This window comes from Entelurus aequoreus, linkage group LG17, assembly GCF_033978785.1.
Source record: "Entelurus aequoreus isolate RoL-2023_Sb linkage group LG17, RoL_Eaeq_v1.1, whole genome shotgun sequence".
Classification (NCBI taxonomy): Eukaryota; Metazoa; Chordata; class Actinopteri; order Syngnathiformes; family Syngnathidae; genus Entelurus; species Entelurus aequoreus.
In genome coordinates, this window is record NC_084747.1 from 12,103,027 (window position 1) to 12,125,305 (window position 22,279).

A 22,279-nucleotide genomic window follows, 5' to 3' on the forward strand; every position below is an offset into this window, starting at 1 on the left:
TATATGCTTTTACTTGTAATTGTATTGAGTTTGTGGACCCCAGGAAGACTAGTGGGTTGTTCTGGCAACCAGCTAATGGGGATCCTTAATAAAAAAAAATAAAAAAATCAAATATACAAACACGCTATCTTTAAAATAGCTGAATGTAATGGAGATGATCCCTCCGCTTTTATACAAGATTTAAATGATTTTCTCAAAACCATCGAAGTTGACATTTAAAAACTATCGTCGGTTGTCACAGGAAGTGAGCTCAAAATAGGCTCACACTTTTGCTTGAATTGACATGACGTCACGTCCAGCTCATGAAATATGCGTCTGTTCTCAAAGAGTACTTGCCTTTCTCAAAGAAAAATGCCCCAATGCTTGCATTGTTTTCGGCTGTATGCACCGTTGAAATCGCAAAAAGGATCAACGTTTCTTCAGAGTTCCTTTTTAAGGTCATCAAGAAGGGTTAAAGAGTGTAAAATTTACACAAGATGACAGGAAAATATTTTGTCTTACAACAAGTTTCGTCTAAGTAATAGTCCTCATGGGAACACTGGGAAGACCAAGGTCATGAGGCTCAACACCAAATCCTATCAACCTATCACAATCGAGAAGCACCCCCTGGAAGATGTGATCGAGTTTGTCTACCTGGGAAGCAACATCAGCACAGATGGAGGAGCTGATAAAGATATCGAGCTGCGCATCAGCAAAGCAAGACATGCCTTTGGAACTCTCCGACCTGTATGGCTCTCTTCCCAGCTCTCCAGAAACACCAAAATCAGAATCTTCAATACAAATGTAAAATCTGTCCTTCTTTATGGATGTGAAACCTGGAAAACCACCAAATCAATCATCAATAAACTACAAGTGTTTATTAACAACTGTCTCAGGTACATACTGAGGATTTGGTGGCCCAACAAGATATCAAATGTAGACCTGTGGAGACGCATGAACCAAGAGCAAATTCAAAATGAAATCAAAAGCAGAAAGTGGGGATGGATCGGCCATACACTTAGGAAGGATCCGAGAAACCTAGCAAGACAAGCCCTGGACTATAACCCTCAAGGCAAGAGGAAGCCAGGGAGACCAAAACTCAACTGGAGGCGGTCCACTCTTGATGAACTGATCAAGACGGCTTCCTATGCACTTAAGATGTGACTTTAAGGTTTTACTACTTACGTATAAAATACTACACGGTCTAGCTCCAGCCTATCTTGCCGATTGTATTGTACCATATGTCCCGGCAAGAAATCTGCGTTCAAAGAACTCCGGCTTAGTGATTCCCAGAGCCCAAAAAAAGTCTGCGGGCTATAGAGCGTTTTCTATTTGGGCTCCAGTACTCTGGAATGCCCTCCCGGTAACAGTTAGAGATGCTACCTCAGTAGAAGCATTTAAGTCCCATCTTAAAACTCATTTGTATACTCTAGCCTTTAAATAGACCCCCCTTTTTAGACCAGTTGATCTGCCGTTTCTTTTCTGCTCTGCCCCCCTCTCCCTTGTGGAGGGGGAGTTACACAGGTCCGGTGGCCATGGATGAGTGCTGGCTGTCCAGAGTCGGGACCCGGGGTGGACCGCTCGCCTGAGCATCGGTTGGGGACATCTCTGCGCTGCTGACCCGTCTCCACTCGGGATGGTTTCCTGCTGGCCCCACTATGGACTGGACTCTCACTATTATGTTGGATTCACTATGGGCTGGACTTTCGCTCACATTTTGGATCCACTATGGACTGGACCTTCACAATATTATGTCAGACCCACTCGACATCCATTGCTTTTGGTCTCCCCTGGAGGGGGGGGGGGGGGGGGGGGTTTACCCACATATGCGGTCCTCTCCAAGGTTTCTTATAGTCATTCATATTGACGTCCAACTGGGGTGAGTTTTTCCTTGCCCTTATGTGGGCTCTGTACCGAGGATGTCGTTGTGGCTTGTGCAGCCCTTTAAGACACTTGTGATTTAGGGCTATATAAATAAACATTGATTGATTGATTGAAGAGGATTAAAGAAAGAATAGTCCTCATGTGATTTATGTTATATTGCTGTCTCCTCTGTCAGATACATTTTGTGTATAGCCTTGTGTTTATTTTGGAGCTCCAAAGAAATACCGAAAAGACCCTTTAGGTTTTTTCTGGACATTAATTTATTAAATATAGATGCATTTTCAAAAATGCCAGGAAAGAATCAAAGTCAAAATGGTGAACTGCAGGCAGGTCAGGTAAAATCCAATCGTTTTTATTCCAGAAATTTTTTTTTTTTTCTTCGAAATAAACAATATTCTATACCATTTGAATTAGGGATAGATCCAGCCAAATTAGGGTGTGAGTTTCTTTAATTAATCTAATTACACTGCTGTCACATTGGTATCACATCGCTTCAACACACATCCATCATGCTAATATCAATATATTTAATTGCAGTTGGATAATTGGGTGATTAGAAAGGTGATGCAGACTGCTGGTGCCAGCAACGCATACAGTTGTTCGGTGTATATTTGATGGTCGCCTGATGGGTGATGAGCAAAGACGACGCCAACGAGGAATCGTCGAACAAAAAGCTTTATTTGTTTCAGCGAGCCTCAGACTGGAGCCGCAGCTTCCAGGAGAAAAAGTATGGACCTAATCACTTTTCCGCTGTTTTCTCGGACAACTGTCCTTAAATACCTTTTACACGAAGACCCCCACTCTTCGTAACTCTTGCCTTGGAGCCGGTCAGTCTGGACAAAGCCCAGTTTGTTGCTTGGCCAGTCAGCCTATTTCCTGTGATCGGTTTGAGTCGGGTGACCTCCAACCCTTGATCTCTACTTCTCCCGGAGGGGGCTTCCTACCCGATGTTATTATTGTGTTCACACTTCCTCCTAAAATCCAACTGCTGCCATCCCTTAAGTTCCTCAATGTCCTGGGGGGAAAAGCCCCCACTCTCTGGAGAGTTTGCGATTGACATGTGCACTTTTGTCCTTAGTAGAATAATCCTCTAAAGCAGTGGTTCTCAAATGGGGGTACGCGTACCCCTAGGGGTACTTGAAGGTATGCCAAGGGGTACGTGGGATTTTTTTTTAAATGTCTGTCAAAAAGAACTGTGAAAAGAAAGGCAACAATGCAATATTCAGTGTTGACAGCTAGATTTTTTTGTGGACTTGTTCCATAAATATTGATGTTAAAGATTTCTTTTTTTGTGAAGAAATGTTTAGAATTAAGTTCATGAATCCAGATGGATCTCTATTACAATCCCCAAAGAGGGCACTTTAAGTTGATGATTACTTCTATGTGTAGAAATCTTTATTTATAATTGAATCACTTGTTTATTTTTCAACACGTTTTTAGTTATTTTTATATATTTTTTCCAAATAGTTGAAGAAAGACCACAACAAATGAGCAATATTTCGCACTGTTATACAATTTAATACATCAGAAACTGATGACATAGTGCTGTATTTTACTTCTTTATCTCTTTTTTTCAACCAAAAATGATTTGCTCTGATTAGGGGGTACTTGAATTAAAAAAATGTTCACAGGTAAAAAAAAAGGTTGAGAACCACTGCTCTAAAGGATTATGTGACCAAATACAAATACATGCTACTTCACAATCATATAAGAAAATTGTATACGGTATAATTAACCGCAAGTTTTTACAAATAAATACAAATAGTTCCATTCAGGTGGTCATACAAAAATGTCAGCCTCTTAATTAAGAACCACTGCTCAAACTCATGAACAATAGAAAATCGAATAATAAAAAAATATAAGTGTCCATCAAACTGTGTTATAAATGTATTTTTCTGTATAGTTACAATTGTATTCTAACATTTGCTTGTGTAAAATCACAAAATGTGTACATTTCCTGATCAAATACAAGGAACCTGCATATGATAATTCTGGTTCTGCTGCTGCTCACTCTCCTGACTTCTAAAAATAATCGTAAGGCCTGATTTACTAAGATCCAATCGCCACGTGGTAATCAGTGTGTGCAACCTATAAAATAGCGTGTACTACTAGAGCTGCGATATTGTACTCTGACTCACGTCGGTGTGAGTCAGCATGAAGTGGAGGCCGTCGTGATCGAGCAGGTCCATGTTGCTAACGTCTCTTATCAGCAACAAAAAAAAACGAAAGGTTTTTTTCAGTCATATGCCAAATTCATTTTTAATGCTTGGCTGAATGAATGAAGGTGGCTGCCAATATGGCGGAATATACATCCAAGATCAACGACTTTGCTGCACTAGACTTTCAGACAAAAGAGACGTGATCATACAAAGTACGTTTTCATGGAGGATATTACATGCACTTCAGATACAAAGAAAAATGTAAGATCCCAAATGTTTACAATTTTTTTTATAAAAGCAAATAAAGCAAGATATTAAAACACAACTACTATTCAGCGAAGGGAAATATGACGATCCACACATAGACTTGCCTTCGTACACCAGAAGTGAAGCCACATGACTTCACACAAACTGAAAAAAGTCCATAAAATGGGAGGAAAATAAACATTTAAACGCTCAATAAATAAAAACATGGCTCCGGGGCAAGCGCTAGCGCACAATTGTTAAGTACAGTTGCTGAGATCCCACCAGTGGCATTAATCTTTGAAGTGTCAAGACAACACACATTTTTCAAGAAAATTCATGGGACCTCATTTCGTGGCTGACAGAACTTTGCTGTTTTTGGGTTGCAACTTAGGGAGATTCTTACCATTGTCATAAAGATGAACATTAGCTGCAAACGTCTTAAGAAGCGCCGTCTTGACTTTTGTCTAGCTGAAAGTCTGTCCATTATTTACTAATGGAGGAACATCAGAGGTCTTATTGCTATCACTTACATATTCCACCCGTTTCCACCACTGCTTGATATTTACACAGTTGAGTTTTTGCTCTAGCCGCTGCAAGAACTGTAGACAAGCCCGTCTTAGCATTCAGATTTTGAGTTCATGTACAACCCAATAATCCTTTCTATGATCCTTACGCCACCAACCATAAGCTTTCTGGTTAAATTAAATGGCACTCATCGTTAAACCAGGGTCTGTCAGAGGACCTGTACTTGTCATTTTGGCGTTTGGGGCAATTTCCAACTTGTTGGAGAGATTGTTGAGTATGGCAAACTTAAGGGCACATTCCCTGTGAGTGTCAGTCTTTTTACTTCCCAGCCAGTCTTCATGATGGATCCCCAAGAACAGTCCTTCTGGACTTTGGGTAGAGTTTTTGGATAGTGTCAATGAGCTCAGATATTACATGGTACGCCAAGTCATCATCTGATGGTGATCTGTAGACAAAAAGATGTACACCAGGCGACCTAAAAGGTGTAGTTTTAGGTAGATTGATTCATGTTGCTGGTGTTCCAAGTCAGACAAAGCATCACTGCCTCCCCAGCTGGAATCATCAAGTCTGTCTCATCTGAAGAAGTAAGCAAGCACTACAAGTATCATCTAACTATTCAGGAACGTTTCAGATTTGCAGAAGACATGGTGTCATGAGGAGATAAAATGATTTTTGTGCTAATCCCAACTAGTACGAAAACCTCGGATATTTTTTATAAAAAAATGCAGTGAACTAATTTTAAAGAGGTCCTGGGTTAGGGTGGATGTCGCCACATATGAATAACATACCCCAAACTAAACAACTGTTGGTTCTTCTCCCGTGTGCGTTCTTATGTGTGTTAATGCGTCTGCATTATGATGAAACCTTTTACCGCAAACTGAACAACTAAATGTTTTTTCTCCAGTGAATTTTATTGTATGTCGAGTCAAATCTTGTCGGGAAAAAAAACTTTTGCCGCAAACTGAACAAATGAATGGTTTTTCTCCAGTGTGTGTTCTCATGTGTCGAGGCAAATGGCTCGTTTGAGAAAAGCTTTTGCCACAAACTGAACAACTAAATGGTTTCAGTCCAGTGTGGGCTCTCATGTGTCGAGCCAAAACTGCTCGAGAAACAAAGCTTTTGTCACAAACTGAGCATTTAAGGATTTTTCCTCCTGTGTGTGTCCTCATGTGTTGAGTTAAATGGCTCTTTCTTGTAAAACCTTTACCACAAACTGAACAATTTAATGTTTGTTCTCCTCTGTGTGTACTTATGTGATCAATCAAACTGATATTTTGAGAAAAGCTTTTGCCACAGACTGAACAGTTAAATGGTTTTTCTCCCGTGTGTGTTCTCATGTGCTGCGTCAAAGTGCTTCTTTGAGAAAACTTTTTACTACAAACTGAGCAATCGAATGGCTTTTCTCCTGTGTGTGTTCTCATATGTTCAATCAAACTTTCATTACGAGTAAAAGTTTTACCACAAACTGAACAATTATGGTCTCTCAACGGTTTCTCTCCTGTGTGTGTTCTCATGTGTGGAATCAAACTGCTATTTTGAAAATAGCTTTTGCCACACACAGAACAAATAAATGGTTTTATTCCATTGTGTATCTTTATGTGTTGACTCAAACCAAATCTGGAAACAAAGCTTTTACCACAAATTGAGCATTTAAATGGCTTTACTCCTGTGTGCCTATTCATGTGTTCAGCCAATTGTCTGTTTAGAAGAAAGCTTTTACCACAAACTGAACAACTCACTGATTTTTCTCCCGTGTGTGTTCTCATGTGTTCAGTCACGCTGCTCTTTCGAGAAAAGCTTTTATGACAAACTGAACAGTTAAATGGTTTTTCTCCTGTGTGTGTTCTCATGTGCTCAGTCAAATGGTGCTTTTGAGAGAAGCTTTTACAACACATCGAACAATTAAATGTTTTTTCTCCTGTGTGTGTTCTCATGTGTCGAGTCAAATCGCTCTTTTTAGAAAAGTTTTTAGCACAGACTGAGCAGCTCAAACATTTTTTACCTCTCTTCTTTTTAGAACATTTTGAGTCTTTGTTGTCAGAGTCAGTACTTTCCCCTTCAGAGTCTGTATGGCTGCTCAAAGTCACTTCAACCTCGTCTTCACCTTCACTATCTGATAGTGGAGCTAAGAGGTTGTCTACTTGTGGTTTCTCTTCATCATCTTCAGTCTTCACAGAGACAACAGTCAGTGGCAACTTGGTGAGATCAGCCTTGTCCGGTTCAAAAAAAGACTCTCCTTCCTGAGTGATCCAGAGTTCCTCCTCTTCTTTTTTAATGTGGGGTGGCTGTGGAGTCTCCTGCTTCAAAGTGGAGCTCACCACTGCCTGAGGGGGAAGTTCTTCTGGATGACCAATCAGCTGCTGCATGTCTGCAGGACACAACACATACACAATTTAACTCAGACATGACCCATTAAATATTTCTCCAGTTTTCTACAGGCTAAGCCAATCGATGCCAGCGTGTCTGATCGCTCGCGCATCTAACTCATTGCCCTTCACCTTTTCGAGCATCTTTGTTTGCACTCTTTGACTTGACGGTCAATCAGCCTCAGGTTTTTTTTAAACCTGTCCTGTCCAGTCATGTAACACAATAATATAGTTCGCCTCATTGCAAATATATTCTGTCCAGATTTACTCCAGTACTATGGAATGCCCTCCCGGTAACAGTTAGAGATGCTACCTCAGTAGAAGCATTTAAGTCCCATCTTAAAACTCAATTGTATACTCTAGCCTTTAAATAGACCCCCTTTTAGACCAGTTGATCTGCCGTTTCTTTTCTTTTCTGCCCTGCCCCCCTCTCCTTTGTGGAAGGGGGGGGGCACAGGTCCGGTGGCCATGGATGAAGTGCTGGCTGTCAGAAGTCGGGACCCGGGGTGGACCGCTCGCCTGTGCATCGGTTGGGGACATCTCTGCGCTGCTGACCTGTCTCCGCTTGGGATGGTCTCCTGCTGGCCTCTCACTATTATGTTAGATCCACTATGGACTGGACTGTCACTATTATGTTAGATCCACTATGGACCGGACTCTCACTATTATGTTAGATCCACTATGGACTGGACTGTCACTATTATGTTAGATCCACTATGGACTGGACTCTCACTATTATGTTAGATCCACTATGGACTGGACTCTATTATGTTAGATCCACTATGGACTGGACTCTCACTATTATGTTAGATCCACTATGGACTGGACTGTCACTATTATGTTAGATCCACTATGGACCGAACTCTCACTATTATGTTAGATCCACTATGGACTGGACTCTATTATGTTAGATCCACTATGGACTGGACTCTCACTATTATGTTAGATCCACTATGGACTGGACTGTCACTATTATGTTAGATCCACTATGGACCGGACTCTCACTATTATGTTAGATCCACTATGGACTGGACTGTCACTATTATGTTAGATCCACTATGGACTGGACTCTCACTATTATGTTAGATCCACTATGGACCGGACTCTCACTATTATGTTAGATCCACTATGGACTGGACTCTATTATGTTAGATCCACTATGGACTGGACTCTCACTATTATGTTAGATCCACTATGGACCAGACTTTCACAATATTATACTAGACCCACTCGACGTCCATTGCACCGGTTTCCCCTAGAGAGAGAGAGGGGGGGGGGGGGGGGGGGGGGGGGGGTGTCACCCACATCTGCGGTCCTCTCCAAGGTTTCTCATTGTCATCCCACTGGGTTGAGTTTTTCCTTGCACTGATGTGGGCTCTGAACCGAGGATGTTGTTGCGGCTTGTGCAGCCCTTTGAGACACTTGGGATTTAGGGCTATATAAATAAACATTGATTGATTGATTGAAAATGAGAGATTTGAGACCATTTTCCTGTCGCATTATTTGTGTTTGACTTCATTAGATACTCGTCGTCACTCGTTTAGCAAGGCTAATCGGTTCCAGGCCTGACGACGGTCGACACATGTCCGCAAAGTAGGATTATTTTTAATAACATTGGTATAAAGCATAAACAAAACTGTTTACAACCTTCTAAGTGTGTTAACGAACAGAATTAGAGCCCTCTAAACTTGAAACAACACCCATATAGTCACCTTTTGAAGAATCCTCCATCAGGTCTTTTATTGGGCGCCAAACAATCATCCATGCCACACCCACTTCAAGTCCACTACTTTTTCACCCAAAACAGTAAGTAGCCTTGAGTGGGTTTTAATTTACATTACAGCACTCACTGGTAACTCGGAGGATCGTCCATGTCAGCGCTATGGCCGTGGCCCAGCCACTGCAACACAACTACGATGTGGAAATACTTTTGCCATACTTGGTAATTGCTCTAAGTTAGAACCGGGCTTTGTTAAGCTCAAACCACATGTGTAAGTTGTTCTGCAAAAACTTGCCATTAGCTCTGTTGTTAGCATTCCGTGTTGGTAGCATCGCTCACCAATGTCACGTGGTGCTGTTTTATTGATGTCCAAGATGAAGTGCTATGATGAGTTCATCTATACCTGGAATTGCTCGGACAACTGCTGATAGCAGCCTTGTCAGCATTAAGTGGTGCGCAGAGTCCTGCGAGGTCCCGCTGTTTTTTGTGTGACAGTGCTCACGTCAAAGGCTCACCAATGTGGAGATGCGTTATTGATGAGGCAGGCATAGAAAATGAAGTTAATCAAAAAGTAATGTCGGTCGACTTGATGGTTCTGGTGAAGATAGAGCCGATTTGCTGCAGAGTTGTTATTGTCTCTTTTTATCCAGAAACAAAAGTCCCACTTGGTGATTATGTTTATTGATCGCCACAACAGAATTGAAAATAGGACAAATCAAATCACAAAGCTTAACCTATTGTTACCATAACAATCTACAAGGTTAATATAGTTGGCTTCTCCTTCTTCCCCTCCATTTATCTGCCTTCTTTTGTATTTCAAGTTATCATTACATATATGTATTGTTGCATTTGAACAATTGTATTGTTGATAAGAGGTAATTATTGTTATTATTCAATATCAATAGTGCTATTTCTATTGGTATTTGTATTGCTCCATTTGTAGTGTAATAATGTTCATTGTCATTTCTGTATTATTATTTATTTCACTTACTGCTTCTTTGCTATCAATTTTACCATCATATTTGTACTTATCCTATTTGCTGATGTTATTCTGTTGTTGTTGTCGTCTCCCTGTCTTATCCCCCTTTTGTCCTCACAATTTTCTTCCTTTTTTTCCTCTTTCTATCCCCTCCTGCTCCGGCCCGGCTGCACCAAATAATAATATAAATACATTTAATAAAGTCAAATACAAATAAGGCAACAATCACTCAATCAATCAATCAATGTTTATTTATATAGCCCTAAATCACAAGTGTCTCAAAGGGCTGCACAAGCCACAACGACATCCTCGGTTCAGATCCCACATAAGGGCAAGGAAAAACTCACAACCCAGTTGAGAAGTATCCCACACTTCTCTTTTGTAAAATACATGTGTACAGCCGATATGGGCATCTACATCAACTATATGATTTGCCTGAATAGCTGGACAGGACAAAAAAACAAAAAGAAAAAAAAGAAAATAGGACAAATACGGCACTGTAAATTGATATGAGACTTACTTTAGGCCAAATGTATGTAGAATATGCCTTTAAAAAAAGCCCCACTATATTGAGGCTGTAATATTTGAAGTGTGATGTGGCGAGACAACTGTATTTGGTGTTTGAACACGTCTAATATTTTTTATCACTTGCAGACACGACACGAAGAACATGTAACAAAGTGCTAATATTACCTCAAAACCACGACGTGATGAAATTGAAAAGACACCAAACGAGCCTAACAGAGTTGTTGTCTGAAGCAGTCCTGCAGACATTACACATTGCACCTCTAAATTTGTGTGTGTGTATACTTGACCCAGTGTACACTGTCGAGAAGAAAAGGTTTGTTACCAATGTTACTTCTAATTTGTCACACGTGCGCATTTAGTGGCGCACATGTGAGCGACATCAGATGTGCAAACTGTGGCCATAACAGCAGCACACATGTCTCAAACCTGACATCATAACAATTTAAAGGCCTACTGAAATGAGATTTTCTTATTTAAAACGGGGATAGCAGATCCATTCTGTGTCATACTTGATCATTTCGCGATATTGCCATATTTTTGCTGAAAGGATTTAGTAGAGAACATCGACGATAAAGTTCGCAACTTTTGGTCGCTGATAAAAAAGCCTTGCCTGTAGCGGAAGTAGCGTGACGTCACAGGTTGTGGAGCTCCTCACATCTGCACATTGTTTACAATCATGGCCACCAGCAGCGAGAGCGATTCGGACAGAGAAAGCGACGATTTCCCCATTAATTTGAGCGAGGATGAAAGATTTGTGGATGAGGAAAGTGAGAGTGAAGGATTAGAGGGCAGTGGAAGCGATTCAGATAGGGAAGATGCTGTGAGAGGCCGGTGGGACCTGATATTCAGCTGGGAATGACTAAAACAGTAAATAAACACAAGACATACAGTATATATACTCTATTAGTCACAACACAACCAGGCTTATATCTAATATGCCACAAATGAATCCCGCATAACAAACACCTCCCCCCTCCCGTCCATATAACCCGCCAATACAAATCAAACACCTGCACAACACACTCAATCCCACAGCCCAAAGTATCGTTCACCTCCCCAAAGTTCATACAGCACATATATTTCCACAAAGTTACGTACGTGACATGCACATAGCGGTGCGCACGTACGGGCAAGCGATAAAATGTTTGGAAGCCGCAGCTGCGTACTCACGATAGCGCGTATCCAACTCAAAGTCCTCCTGGTAAGAGTCTCTGTTGTCCCAGTTCTCCACAAGCATGCGTATCCAACTCAAAGTCCTCCTGGTAAGAGTCTATGTTGTCCCAGTTCTCCACAGGCCAATGGTAAAGCTTGACTGTCATTGTTCGGGAATGTAAACAATGAAACACCGGGTACGACGTAGCCGCTACGTGTTTGTGTTGCTGCAGCCGGCCGCTAATACACCGCTTCCCACCTGCAGCTTTCTTCTTTGCTATCTCCATTGTTCATTAAACAAATTGCAAAAGATTCACCAACACAGATGTCCAGAATACTGTGGATTTTTGCGATGAAAACAGACGACTTAATAGCTGGCCACAATGGTGGCCCAAAATGTCCGCGACAATCCGTGACGTCACGCGCAAACGTCATCATACCGAGACGTTTTCAGCAGGATATTTCACGGGAAATTTAAAATTGCACTTTACTAATCTAACCCGGCCGTATTGGCATGTGTTGCAATGTTAAGATTTCATCATTAATATATAAACTATCAGACTGCGTGGTCGGTAGTAGTGGCTTTCAGTAGGCCTTTAAATGTCTTGTTATAATAATCAAATGAAAGTAGTCATTTTCATTAGATTATTTTCTAATACAAGAGATTTGGCTTATTAACAATGAAAATAACAAAAAATATTGTGTTTTTATCATGAGCTATTTATCTGTATTTTATGTTTGGAAATAATTTGTACTCCTTGTAGAGCTCACATTTAGTTCCCCTTAAAACGTTCTCATGTTGCACAATGAGATGTAAGCATGGGTTAAAGTGCACATTCCTGTAACTTTCTGTCTGTAAAATACATCTTTTCATTAGCATTTCTGTAACCCAGTCACAGCATTTCATGATTAATATCCATAAATTAAACATTCCAAATAAATTACAGTAGAAGTAGCACACACCTGATTGGGGATTCATAGTGTAAAGACTTGGAAGTTACACTTAATGTGTAGTGTTGGTGATGTCGCACTTTTTGTGTGGCTGTAAACACAAGTGCCATGAGTGCGTGTGTTGGCGCAAGTTAGAGAGCGTGAACGGCTGCTGTTTATTTGACAGATGACAGAGTTGGTTTTGGCTTGGTGTGTACGGCAGACAATGATAGGTTTTGCTAGATAGAAGTTTTTTACTAATGTTTTTTGGTGTGGTTAAGGCCGACAATTAACAGTTTTCCTCAAAAAAAGAGATTGATGGAATTCCTGTCACCCTTAGCACGTTTTGACAGACGTTACAACAATTGAACAGTGTTGATAAACATTGTCTTATCTATTGTGGCCGCTTGTCGTCGTGACCTGTCAGTCATAGAGATTAAATGGTTATGTTTTTATTTTGTTTACATTTGATTTTGTGCGCGGCATATATTTGCTGTGCGCAGAGGACACGTGAGCAGTGTGCAATTGCGCCAGCACGCACCTTAGAGAGAACATTTGTTGTCGCAAACAATCTTTTAAAAACAAAATGTTGTCTGTTCTTTTTATATGTAAATTATGTTGTCATCAAGTTTGCAAATGTATATCACCTGACACGTAGAGGTCATTTAGGAACTGTTCGGCTCTCAATTTTGAAGTTAGCTTTGCAGGTTTTCTGCAGGCAGAGTGCTGGCCCACTTTTGAGGTGAGTGGTTGTGAATTGTGCAGGTTTGTAAATACGATATATATATATATATATACATACAGGGTTTCCCACACATTCATTTATTTGTGGCGGCCCGCCACGAAAGAATTACGTCCGCCACAAATACATTTTTTTATTTTTTTTTTAATTAAAAAAAATAAAAAACAATTTTTTATTTTTTTTTGTCCTCTCCAGCTTCTCAGGCAAATCATATAGTTGATGTAGATGCCCATATCGGCTGTTCAGATTTACTTTACAAAAGAGAAGTGTAGGATACTTCTTTTGTTGCCTTATTTGTATTTGACTTCATTAAATGTATTTATATTAGAAACACAACATGTGTATATAACAAAGGGTGCAAAGTCTGCAGGCAGTAGGAAACACATGGTTAAGTGTAGGGAGTAAAACTGATGGCAGTCTAAAGTTCAAGATTTTTGGAGCTCTTTGTTCAGTGGATCAGATGTTTGATGAAGCTCTGTGTCTATCTACCACCACTACTACTGTTTTCTGTTTATTTGTTACTGACTGTGGCAGGACACCTGTGCCTCTGTTTCACTTTATGTTGCTGGTAAATAATATGGTTGTAGTAGTAGGCTAAAGTTCAATTATTTAGTATGCAATAATTAAAGGGGCAGAGCTTTGAGACATTTTAGCTTTTATATTTTATAAGATGTATTTTTTGTAAGAACCACAATTAATAAATATATTTCAGTGAATAACTTATTGTTCAAATCTGTATATAAATATGTACATAAAGTGTTGTAATTATATTGTAAAATGGATGGATGGATGGACGTTTAAAACAAAACTGTTATTATTAATTAGTAAGTATACATTTTTTTTAGCCTTTTTAGAGAAAATCAAATCATTGTTGTAAATTATGCAAATTACTCGATGCTGTCATGGTGACCACGCCCATAGCCACGCCCCCACCGCCACAGGTATCTCGGCAGTTTATGGGAAACACTGTCATGGGTATTCCAGCAGGACAACGACCCAAAGCATACTTCAAAAAGCACACAAAAATGGATTAAGACAAAACGCTGGAGAGTTCTGAAGTGGCCATCAATGAGTCCAAATCTAAATCCTATAGAACATCTGTGGAGAGATCTAAAGGCACCCTTTAAATCTGAGAGACCTGAAGCAGTTTGGAAAAGAAGAGTGGTCCAAAATTCCAGTAGCAAGGTGGAAGAAACTCATGATGCGATTTTTTTTCAGTTATTTTTTCCAAAGGGTGTGCAACCAAATATTAAAAAGTTGAGGGTGCCAATAATTTTGTCCAGTCCATTTTTGGAGTTCTGTGTTAAATAATATCAGATGTGGCTTTTTTGGGGCGTTTTTTGTGTTGTTCCAACGCAAACAAAATAAATAAACATGTGAATACCAAAGCATTTGTCATTTCAACAATTTTCTGGGAGAAGTGGTGCATTATCTGACAGAAATGCAGGGGTATGTATATGTTTGGCCATGACTGTAGCTGCTAAGAAACCACTGCTAAGTTAAAGTTAAAGTACCAATGATAGTCACACCCACACTAGGTGTGGCGAAATTATTCTCTGCATTTGACCCATCACCCTTGATCACCCCCTGGGAGGTGAGGGGAGCATTTTTGGTGATTTAACCCCCAATTCCAACCCTTGATGCTGAATGCCAAGCAGGGAGGTAATGGGTCCCATTTTTATAGTCAATAGTATGACTCGGCCAGGGTTTGAACTCACAACCTACCGATCTCAGGGCGGACACTCTAACCATTAGGCCACCGAGGCAACAAGCAGAATAGATTTGTTTGGGCCAAGAAACACAAGGAAGGGACATTAGACCAGTGGAAATCTGTGCTTTGAGATCTTTGGTTCCAACTGCCGTGTCTTTGAGAGACGCAGAAAAGGTGAACGGATGGATTCCACATGCCTGGTTCCCGCTGTGAAGCATGGAGGAGGAGGTGTGATAGTGTGGGGGTATTTTGCTGGATTTATTCAAAATTGAATGCCCACTGAACCAGCATGGCTACCACAGCATCCTGCAGCGACATGCCACCCCGCCCGGTTTGCGTTTAGTTGGACAATCATTTATTTTTCAACAGGACAATGACCTCAAACACACCTCCAGGCTGTGTATGGGCTATTTGACCAAGAAGGAGAGTGATGGGGTGCTGCGGCAGATGACCTGGCCTCCACAGTCACCGGACCTGAACCCAACCGAGATGGTTTGGGGTTAGCTGGACTGCAGAGTGAAGGCAAAGGGGCCAACGAGTGCTAAACACCTCTGGGAACTCCTTCAAGACTGTTGGAAAACCATTCCAGGTGACTACCTCTTGAAGCTCATAGAGAGAAAGCCAAGAGTGTGCAAAGCCTTAATCAGAGCAAAGGGTGGCTATTTTGAAGAAACTAAAATATAAAACTTGTTTTCAGTTATTTCACCTTTTTTTGTTAAGTGCATAACTCCACATGTGTTCATTCATAGTTGTGATGCTTTCAGTGACAATCTACAATGTAAATAGTCATGAAAATAAAGACAACGCATTGAATGAGAAGGTGTGTCCTGTACAGCAGTGGTCCCCAAACACCGGACCGATTGGTACCGGGCCGCACAAGAAATAAAACATTTTTTAAAAAATTTTTTTTTATATTAAATCAACATAAAAAACACAATATATACATTATATATCAATATAGATCAATACAGTCTGCAGGGATACAGTCCGTAAGCACACCTTATTTATGAAAAAAATAAAAATAATAAAAATACAAATAAATACGGTCAGTGGGACAAATTTTCAAGCGTTGACCGGTCTGCAGCTACAAAAAGGTTGGGGACCACTGCTGTACTGTATATATATATATATATATATATATATATATATATATATATATATATATATACACACACAGACAAATACACACAGACACATACTGGTTATCATTTGAAATGGGGACCAAGTTTTTGATCATCACTTGTGGGGACCACCCTTTCTACAAGTTGTGGGGGCATAAAAAAAAATGGTGTAAAATGGCCACTGCCCAGTTAGCTCATACACGTCTTTAAATCTCTGGATTGATGAAGTAATGTGCTGATCATTCTTACTGGGGACCCTGAGGAAAAAGAGTTAATATGGTTCAGAATGGATCTGACTATCATTTAAAAAGGTTTCCCTTTAGGGGACCGGGTTTTTTTTTGTCCCCATACCGTCAGAGGTCCCCTAAAGGTGACTGTGTAAACAGAGCGATGTCCCCATTAAGTAAGCATTGCCAGAACACACACACACACACACACACACACACACACACACACACACACACACACACACACACACACACACACACACACACACACACACACACACACACACACACACACACACACCTTTGGCAACCTCACGATTCGATTATGATTCAGGAGCTACGACGCGATTAAAAATTGATTATTGATGCATCTCTAATTTATGCATACTGATGCAGTTTTACATTTCTTTTTGTTTCACTAAATAAGCGTTTATCACTTGCAACTTAAAAAAAACCTATTTGGAATAAGAAACCATTAAATTAATTCCCACATTTACTAAATTAATGAAAATGTGTGTAAAACTGGAACATAAGTGTCCAATAGGCGGTGAGGTGGCTCGCTGCAGTCAGCCAAATTTTAGAACAGTTTGCATGACTTTATTTACAACAAATAAATGGATTATCGATTGACGTTTACTAATCGATTCTATGATCATCCATGTCCGGATTGCAATACATCTAAAAATCGCTTATGTCCCCCACCTCTGATACATACCTACATACACTTTCACTGGCCCCCTTAGGCATTTTTACCCACCAATGTGGCCCCAAGTTTGGAATACAGTGCATCCGGAAAGTACTCACAGCGCTTCACTCTTTCCACATTTTGTTATGTTACAGCTTTATTCCGAAATGTCCTCTAAATCACACACACACAATACCTCGTATCGACAATGTGATGTTTTTTTCTAAAATGTTTCAAATTTTGTTAAAAAAAATCAAAAAAATCACATGTCCATAAGTATTCACAGCCTTTGCTCAATACTTTGTTGAAGCACCTTTGGGAGCAGTTACAGTCTCAAGTCTTTTTGAGGGCAATGCCACCAGCTTGGCACACCTATCTTTGGGCAGTTTCACCCATTCCTCTTTGTATGAAGTTTCATGCAGTAAATGATCATTTACAAATATAATTTCAATACGCCAAGCTACAAGAAATGGAGAGACTCAAACATATTTACTGAGGAATATAAAGTATTTAGCCCGACTTTGAAGCGGCGAGACACTGGACTCAACAACCTAGTACAGGGGTCGGCAACCTTTACCACTCAAAGAGCCATTTTGGCAAGTTTCACAAATTAAAGAAAGTAATGGGAGCCACCAAAAAAAAATTAAAATGAAAAACACCGCATACAAAGCTTAAATGCTTTGTGCTATGTTAACCAGGGGTCTCCGACACACGCACCGGCACGCACTTTAATGTGGAAATTTGATGTTAGTGCAGCCCACGAGTTTTGAATGAATGGCGCTTGATAGCGTCATACTCCCGAATATCAGAGCGTGATGACACTGCATTTGGCGCCCTCTACAGTCTGCCCTAACAGTGTACCTGCTCGACCACACGTAGAATGCAATTTCAGCTTGCTCACGTGAGTGACAGCAAGGCGTACTACCTCAGCAGCCACACATCTTACACTGACGGTACCAATACCCAGAATCCCATGCAGCCCTAACTCTTCCGCTCAACCAACGCACGGAGAGGGGGGGGGGGGTTGATGTGTGGGGGGATTTGGTGGTAGCGGGGGTGTATAATGTAGACCGAAGAGTTAGGGCTGCATGGGATTCTGGGTAATGGTTGTGTTGTGTTTATGTTGTGTTACGGTGGGATGTTATCCAGAAATGTGTTTTTCATTCTTTTTTGGTGTGGGTTCACAGTGTGGCGCATATTTGTAACGTAACAATGTTAAAGTTGTTTGATACGGCTACCGTCAGTGTAAGCTGTGTGGCTGATGAGTAAGTATGCTTTGCTGTCTCCTGTGTGTGCAAGTAATAACAACATGCAACATATGGCAGGACTGGCACGCTGTATGTAAATGCTATAGAGGACAATTACTGCAGTGCAATTAGGGCACGCCCTTTATTTAGTAATTCGAGTGTAAATAGGATTATTTTTTCCCTGGGAGTAATCTATGAGAGACACTGAGATCCATAAGTCAACCATTCCACACTTTTTACCATACTGCTTTCCTGAAATATCAACTAATCCTCTCCCATAGCCTAACAAAGACTTATTAGCTATAATTTTTCACACAAGCGGGCTGTCAAACTATCACAATATTTATATAAATAAATATTAATCACATTTTGTTCCGAGTTAACTTAAAATTAATCGAAATTCGCAGATGGATATACTTTTCCATCATTAATAAGTGTATTCTAGACAGATAATTTTCTAATTTTAAAACCATGAGTTTATTTTAATGAAATCTTATTTAAACATGTTTTTTTTAAACAGCTCAACACAAAATAGACAAACACGCTTTTAATGACAAGTTAAAAAAATACCTGCAGTGCCATATGTAGGTAGAAATATCACAGATTACATTTTTACATCTTTGACATTGAAAGCATGATTGTAATGAATGACATTTTTAATTTTTTTACAGTAGCGCTACAATTGTGAAGGCGGAAGTGTGTGATTGGTTCGAGAAGAGGTGTCTTGACATGTTTTGATGACCACAAGAATAAAGAATTATAAAGACTTCCTGTCTACTGTCTGCCTCTGTCTTTACTTTTTGCTGAGCTTTTATTTGATCTTACTAAACAACTGACAGTAACTATCCACATGTTGTTATCAATGCAGTAAACTGCATCTAAACACGAAAGTGAAGCTCCTCTCTTCAAGTGGCATAGCTCGCCAGCATGCGTTGGTTCCAATAATTATTTCTCAAGGCGATCAAAAATATAATAGTTGTTGTGTGACTATCAGAAACTAATTAGTCATTGAGAGTGGAAAGCAGGGCTCTGTCTGACACGCTGGGTCCAAGGATGCAACATGAAGTCATTACTGCTGTTTTGAGGGTGATTTATTTTACCTTTGAGTAAAAATACAATGCATTACATGCAGATGGTTTGTGGTCCTTTTGCGGTCAACAGAAGTAACGGCACTCAGGTTCACACTCTCTCAATACAAGCCAAACAATTCACAGACAGGTGCAGGTGTTATTCATTCAGCAATCCTTCAGCCCCACACACACTCCGCCCACACACCCACGTAGCCACACCCACTATCCCAGGTGACAAGTGAGAAACAAATCCCTGCCTCTACAATAGTCTTGTTAGGAGAATGACTTGCCATGGCTTTGGAATTGGTATTTCCATAATGTAGCATTTTGTTTGAGCATTTCTACCTGCTAACTACCTGCAACTAAGTAGGCTAAAAAACTTTAAAGGCCTACTGAAAGCCACTACTACCGACCACACAGTCTGATAGTTTATATATCAATGATGAAATCTTAACATTGCAACACATGCCAATACGGCCGGGTTAACTTATAAAGTGACATTTAAAATTTCCCGGGAAATATCCAGCTGAAACGTCGCGGTATGATGACGTATGCGCGTGACGTAGTCAGTTAAACGGAAGTTATGGTACCCCGTAGAATCCTATACAAAAAGCTCTGTTTTCATTTCATAATTCCACAGTATTCTGGACATCTTTTGCAATTTGTTTAATGAACAATGAAGGCTGCAAAGAAGACAGTTGTAGGTGGGATCGGTGTATTAGCAGCGGACTACAGCAACACAACCAGGAGGACTTTGTTGGAGAGCAGCCGGCGACCTCACCTTGACTTCCTACGTCTCCGGGCCGCCAAACGCATCGGGTGAAGTCCTTCGTCCTTCCGCCGATCGCTGGAACGCAGGTGAGCACGGGTGTTGATGAGCAGATGAAGGCTGGCTGGCGTAGGTGGAGAGCTAATGTTTTTAGCATCGCTCTGTGCGGTCCGGTTGCTAAGTAGGCTTCAATGGCGTCGTTAGCACAGCATTGTTAACCTTCGCCAGCCTGGAAAGCATTAACCGTGTATTTACATGTCCACAGTTTAATAGTATTGTTGATTTTCTATCTATCCTTCCAGTCAGGGGTTTATTTTTTTTCTTTCTATATGCAGGTAAAGCACGATGCTATCACGTTAGCTCGTAGCTAAAGCGTTTCGCCGATGTATTGTCGTGGAGATAAAAGGCACTGAATGTCCATTTCGCGTTCTCGACTCTCATTTTCAAGAGGATATAGTATCCGAGGTGGTTTAAAATACAAATCCGTGATCCACAATAGAAAAAGGAGAGAGTGTGGAATCCAATGAGCCAGCTTGTACCTAAGTTACGGTCAGAGCGAAAAAAAATATGTATTTCACTGCATTCTAGTCCGTCACTCTAACGTTCCTCGTCCACGAATCTTTCATCCTCGCTCAAATTAATGGGGTAATGGTCCGAATAGCTCTAGCTGCGTTGAAAACAATAGGAAAATATGAGGGAGTGAACAACTGACAAAGTCACGCTACTTCCGGTAGGGGCAAGGCTTTTTTTTATCAGAGACCAAAAGTTGCGAACTTTATCGACGTTGTTCTATACTAAATCCTTTCAGCAAAAATATGGCAATATCGCAAAATGATCAAGTATGACACATAGAAGGGATCTGCTATTCCCGTTTAAATAAAAAAAATTCATTTCAGTAGGCCTTTAAGACTCTTTTTAAACCCGTTTTTATTCACTGGCTTTTAACCCAGCATGAGACTTTAAAAACTGTTTTTAACTTTTTAACTGCTTTTATCTAACAAATTGTTCTTAAGATCATTTCTTTTTGCTTTTTCAATGGGTATTTTACCTCTGTTTTAAATGTTATTTTTTAGTCTGTCCTTTGCCTGTATTTATTTGTGGTGTACAGCCCTTTGTTCTTCAACTGTGGTTGTTTTTAAAGGGCTTTATAAAATAAAGTTGGTATGGTATGGTATTGTACCTGTGAAGTGAAACCCATTTTAGGTGACTACCTCTTGAAGCTCATCGAGAGAATGCAGAGAGTGTGCAAAGCAGTAATCAGAGCAAAGGGTGGCTATTTTGAAGAAACTAGAATAAAAAACATGTTTTCAGTTATTTCACATTGTTTTGTTAAAGGCCTACTGAAATGAAATGTTCTTATTTAAACGGGGATAGCAGATCCATTCTATGTGTCATACTTGATCATTTCGCGATATTGCCATATTTTTGCTGAAAGGATTTAGTAGAGAACATCGACGATAAAGTTCGCAACTTTTGGTCGCTGATAAAAAAAAGCCTTGCCTGTACCGGAAGTAGCGTGACGTCGCAGGTTGAAGGGCTCCTCACATTTCCCCATTGTTTACACCAGCAGCGAGAGCGATTCGGACCGAGAAAGCGACGATTACCCCATTAATTTGAGCGAGGATGAAAGATTTGTGGATGACGAACGTGAGAGTGAAGGACTAGAGTGCAGTGCAGGACGTATCTTTTTTCGCTCTGACCGTAACTTAGGTACAAGCTGGCTCATTGGATTCCACACTTTCTCCTTTTTCTATTGTGGGTCACGGATTTGTATTTTAAACCACCTCGGATACTATATCCTCTTGAAAATGAGAGTCGAGAACGCAAAATGGACATTCACAGTGACTTTTATCTCCACGACAATACATCGGCGAAGCACTTTAGCTACGGAGTTAACGTGATAGCACTGTGCTTAAATGCATATAGAAACAAAATAAATAAGCCCCTGACTGGAAGGATAGACAGAAGATCAACAATACTACCAAACCCTGGACCTGTAACCACACGGTTAATGCTGTACCGCCTGGCGAAGCCTATCAATGCTGTTGCTAATGACGCCATTGAAGCTAACTTAGCTACGGGACCTCACAGAGCTATGCTAAAACATTAGCTATCCACCTACGCCAGCCAGCCCTCATCTGCTCATCAACACCCGTGCTCACCTGCGTTCCAGCGATCGACGGCGCGACGTAGGACTTCACCCAATCATCGATGCGGTCGGCGGCTAGCGTCGGATAGC

At 40.6% G+C, this 22,279-nt stretch overlaps 1 protein-coding gene across 1 annotated transcript in view; it reads right to left on the reverse strand.

Moving 5' to 3' along the window:
• Window positions 1-2,428: 2,428 nt before the first annotated feature.
• LOC133632382 (gastrula zinc finger protein XlCGF57.1-like) overlaps window positions 2,429-22,279 on the reverse strand; it is a 21,160-nt gene continuing 1,309 nt past the window's right edge. Inside the window, exon 2 of the mRNA XM_062024777.1 lies at window positions 2,429-7,161. Within this exon, the coding sequence (XP_061880761.1) occupies window positions 5,588-7,161 (1,574 nt within the window). The 3' untranslated portion in view covers window positions 2,429-5,587. The remainder of the gene's footprint in view (window positions 7,162-22,279) is intronic.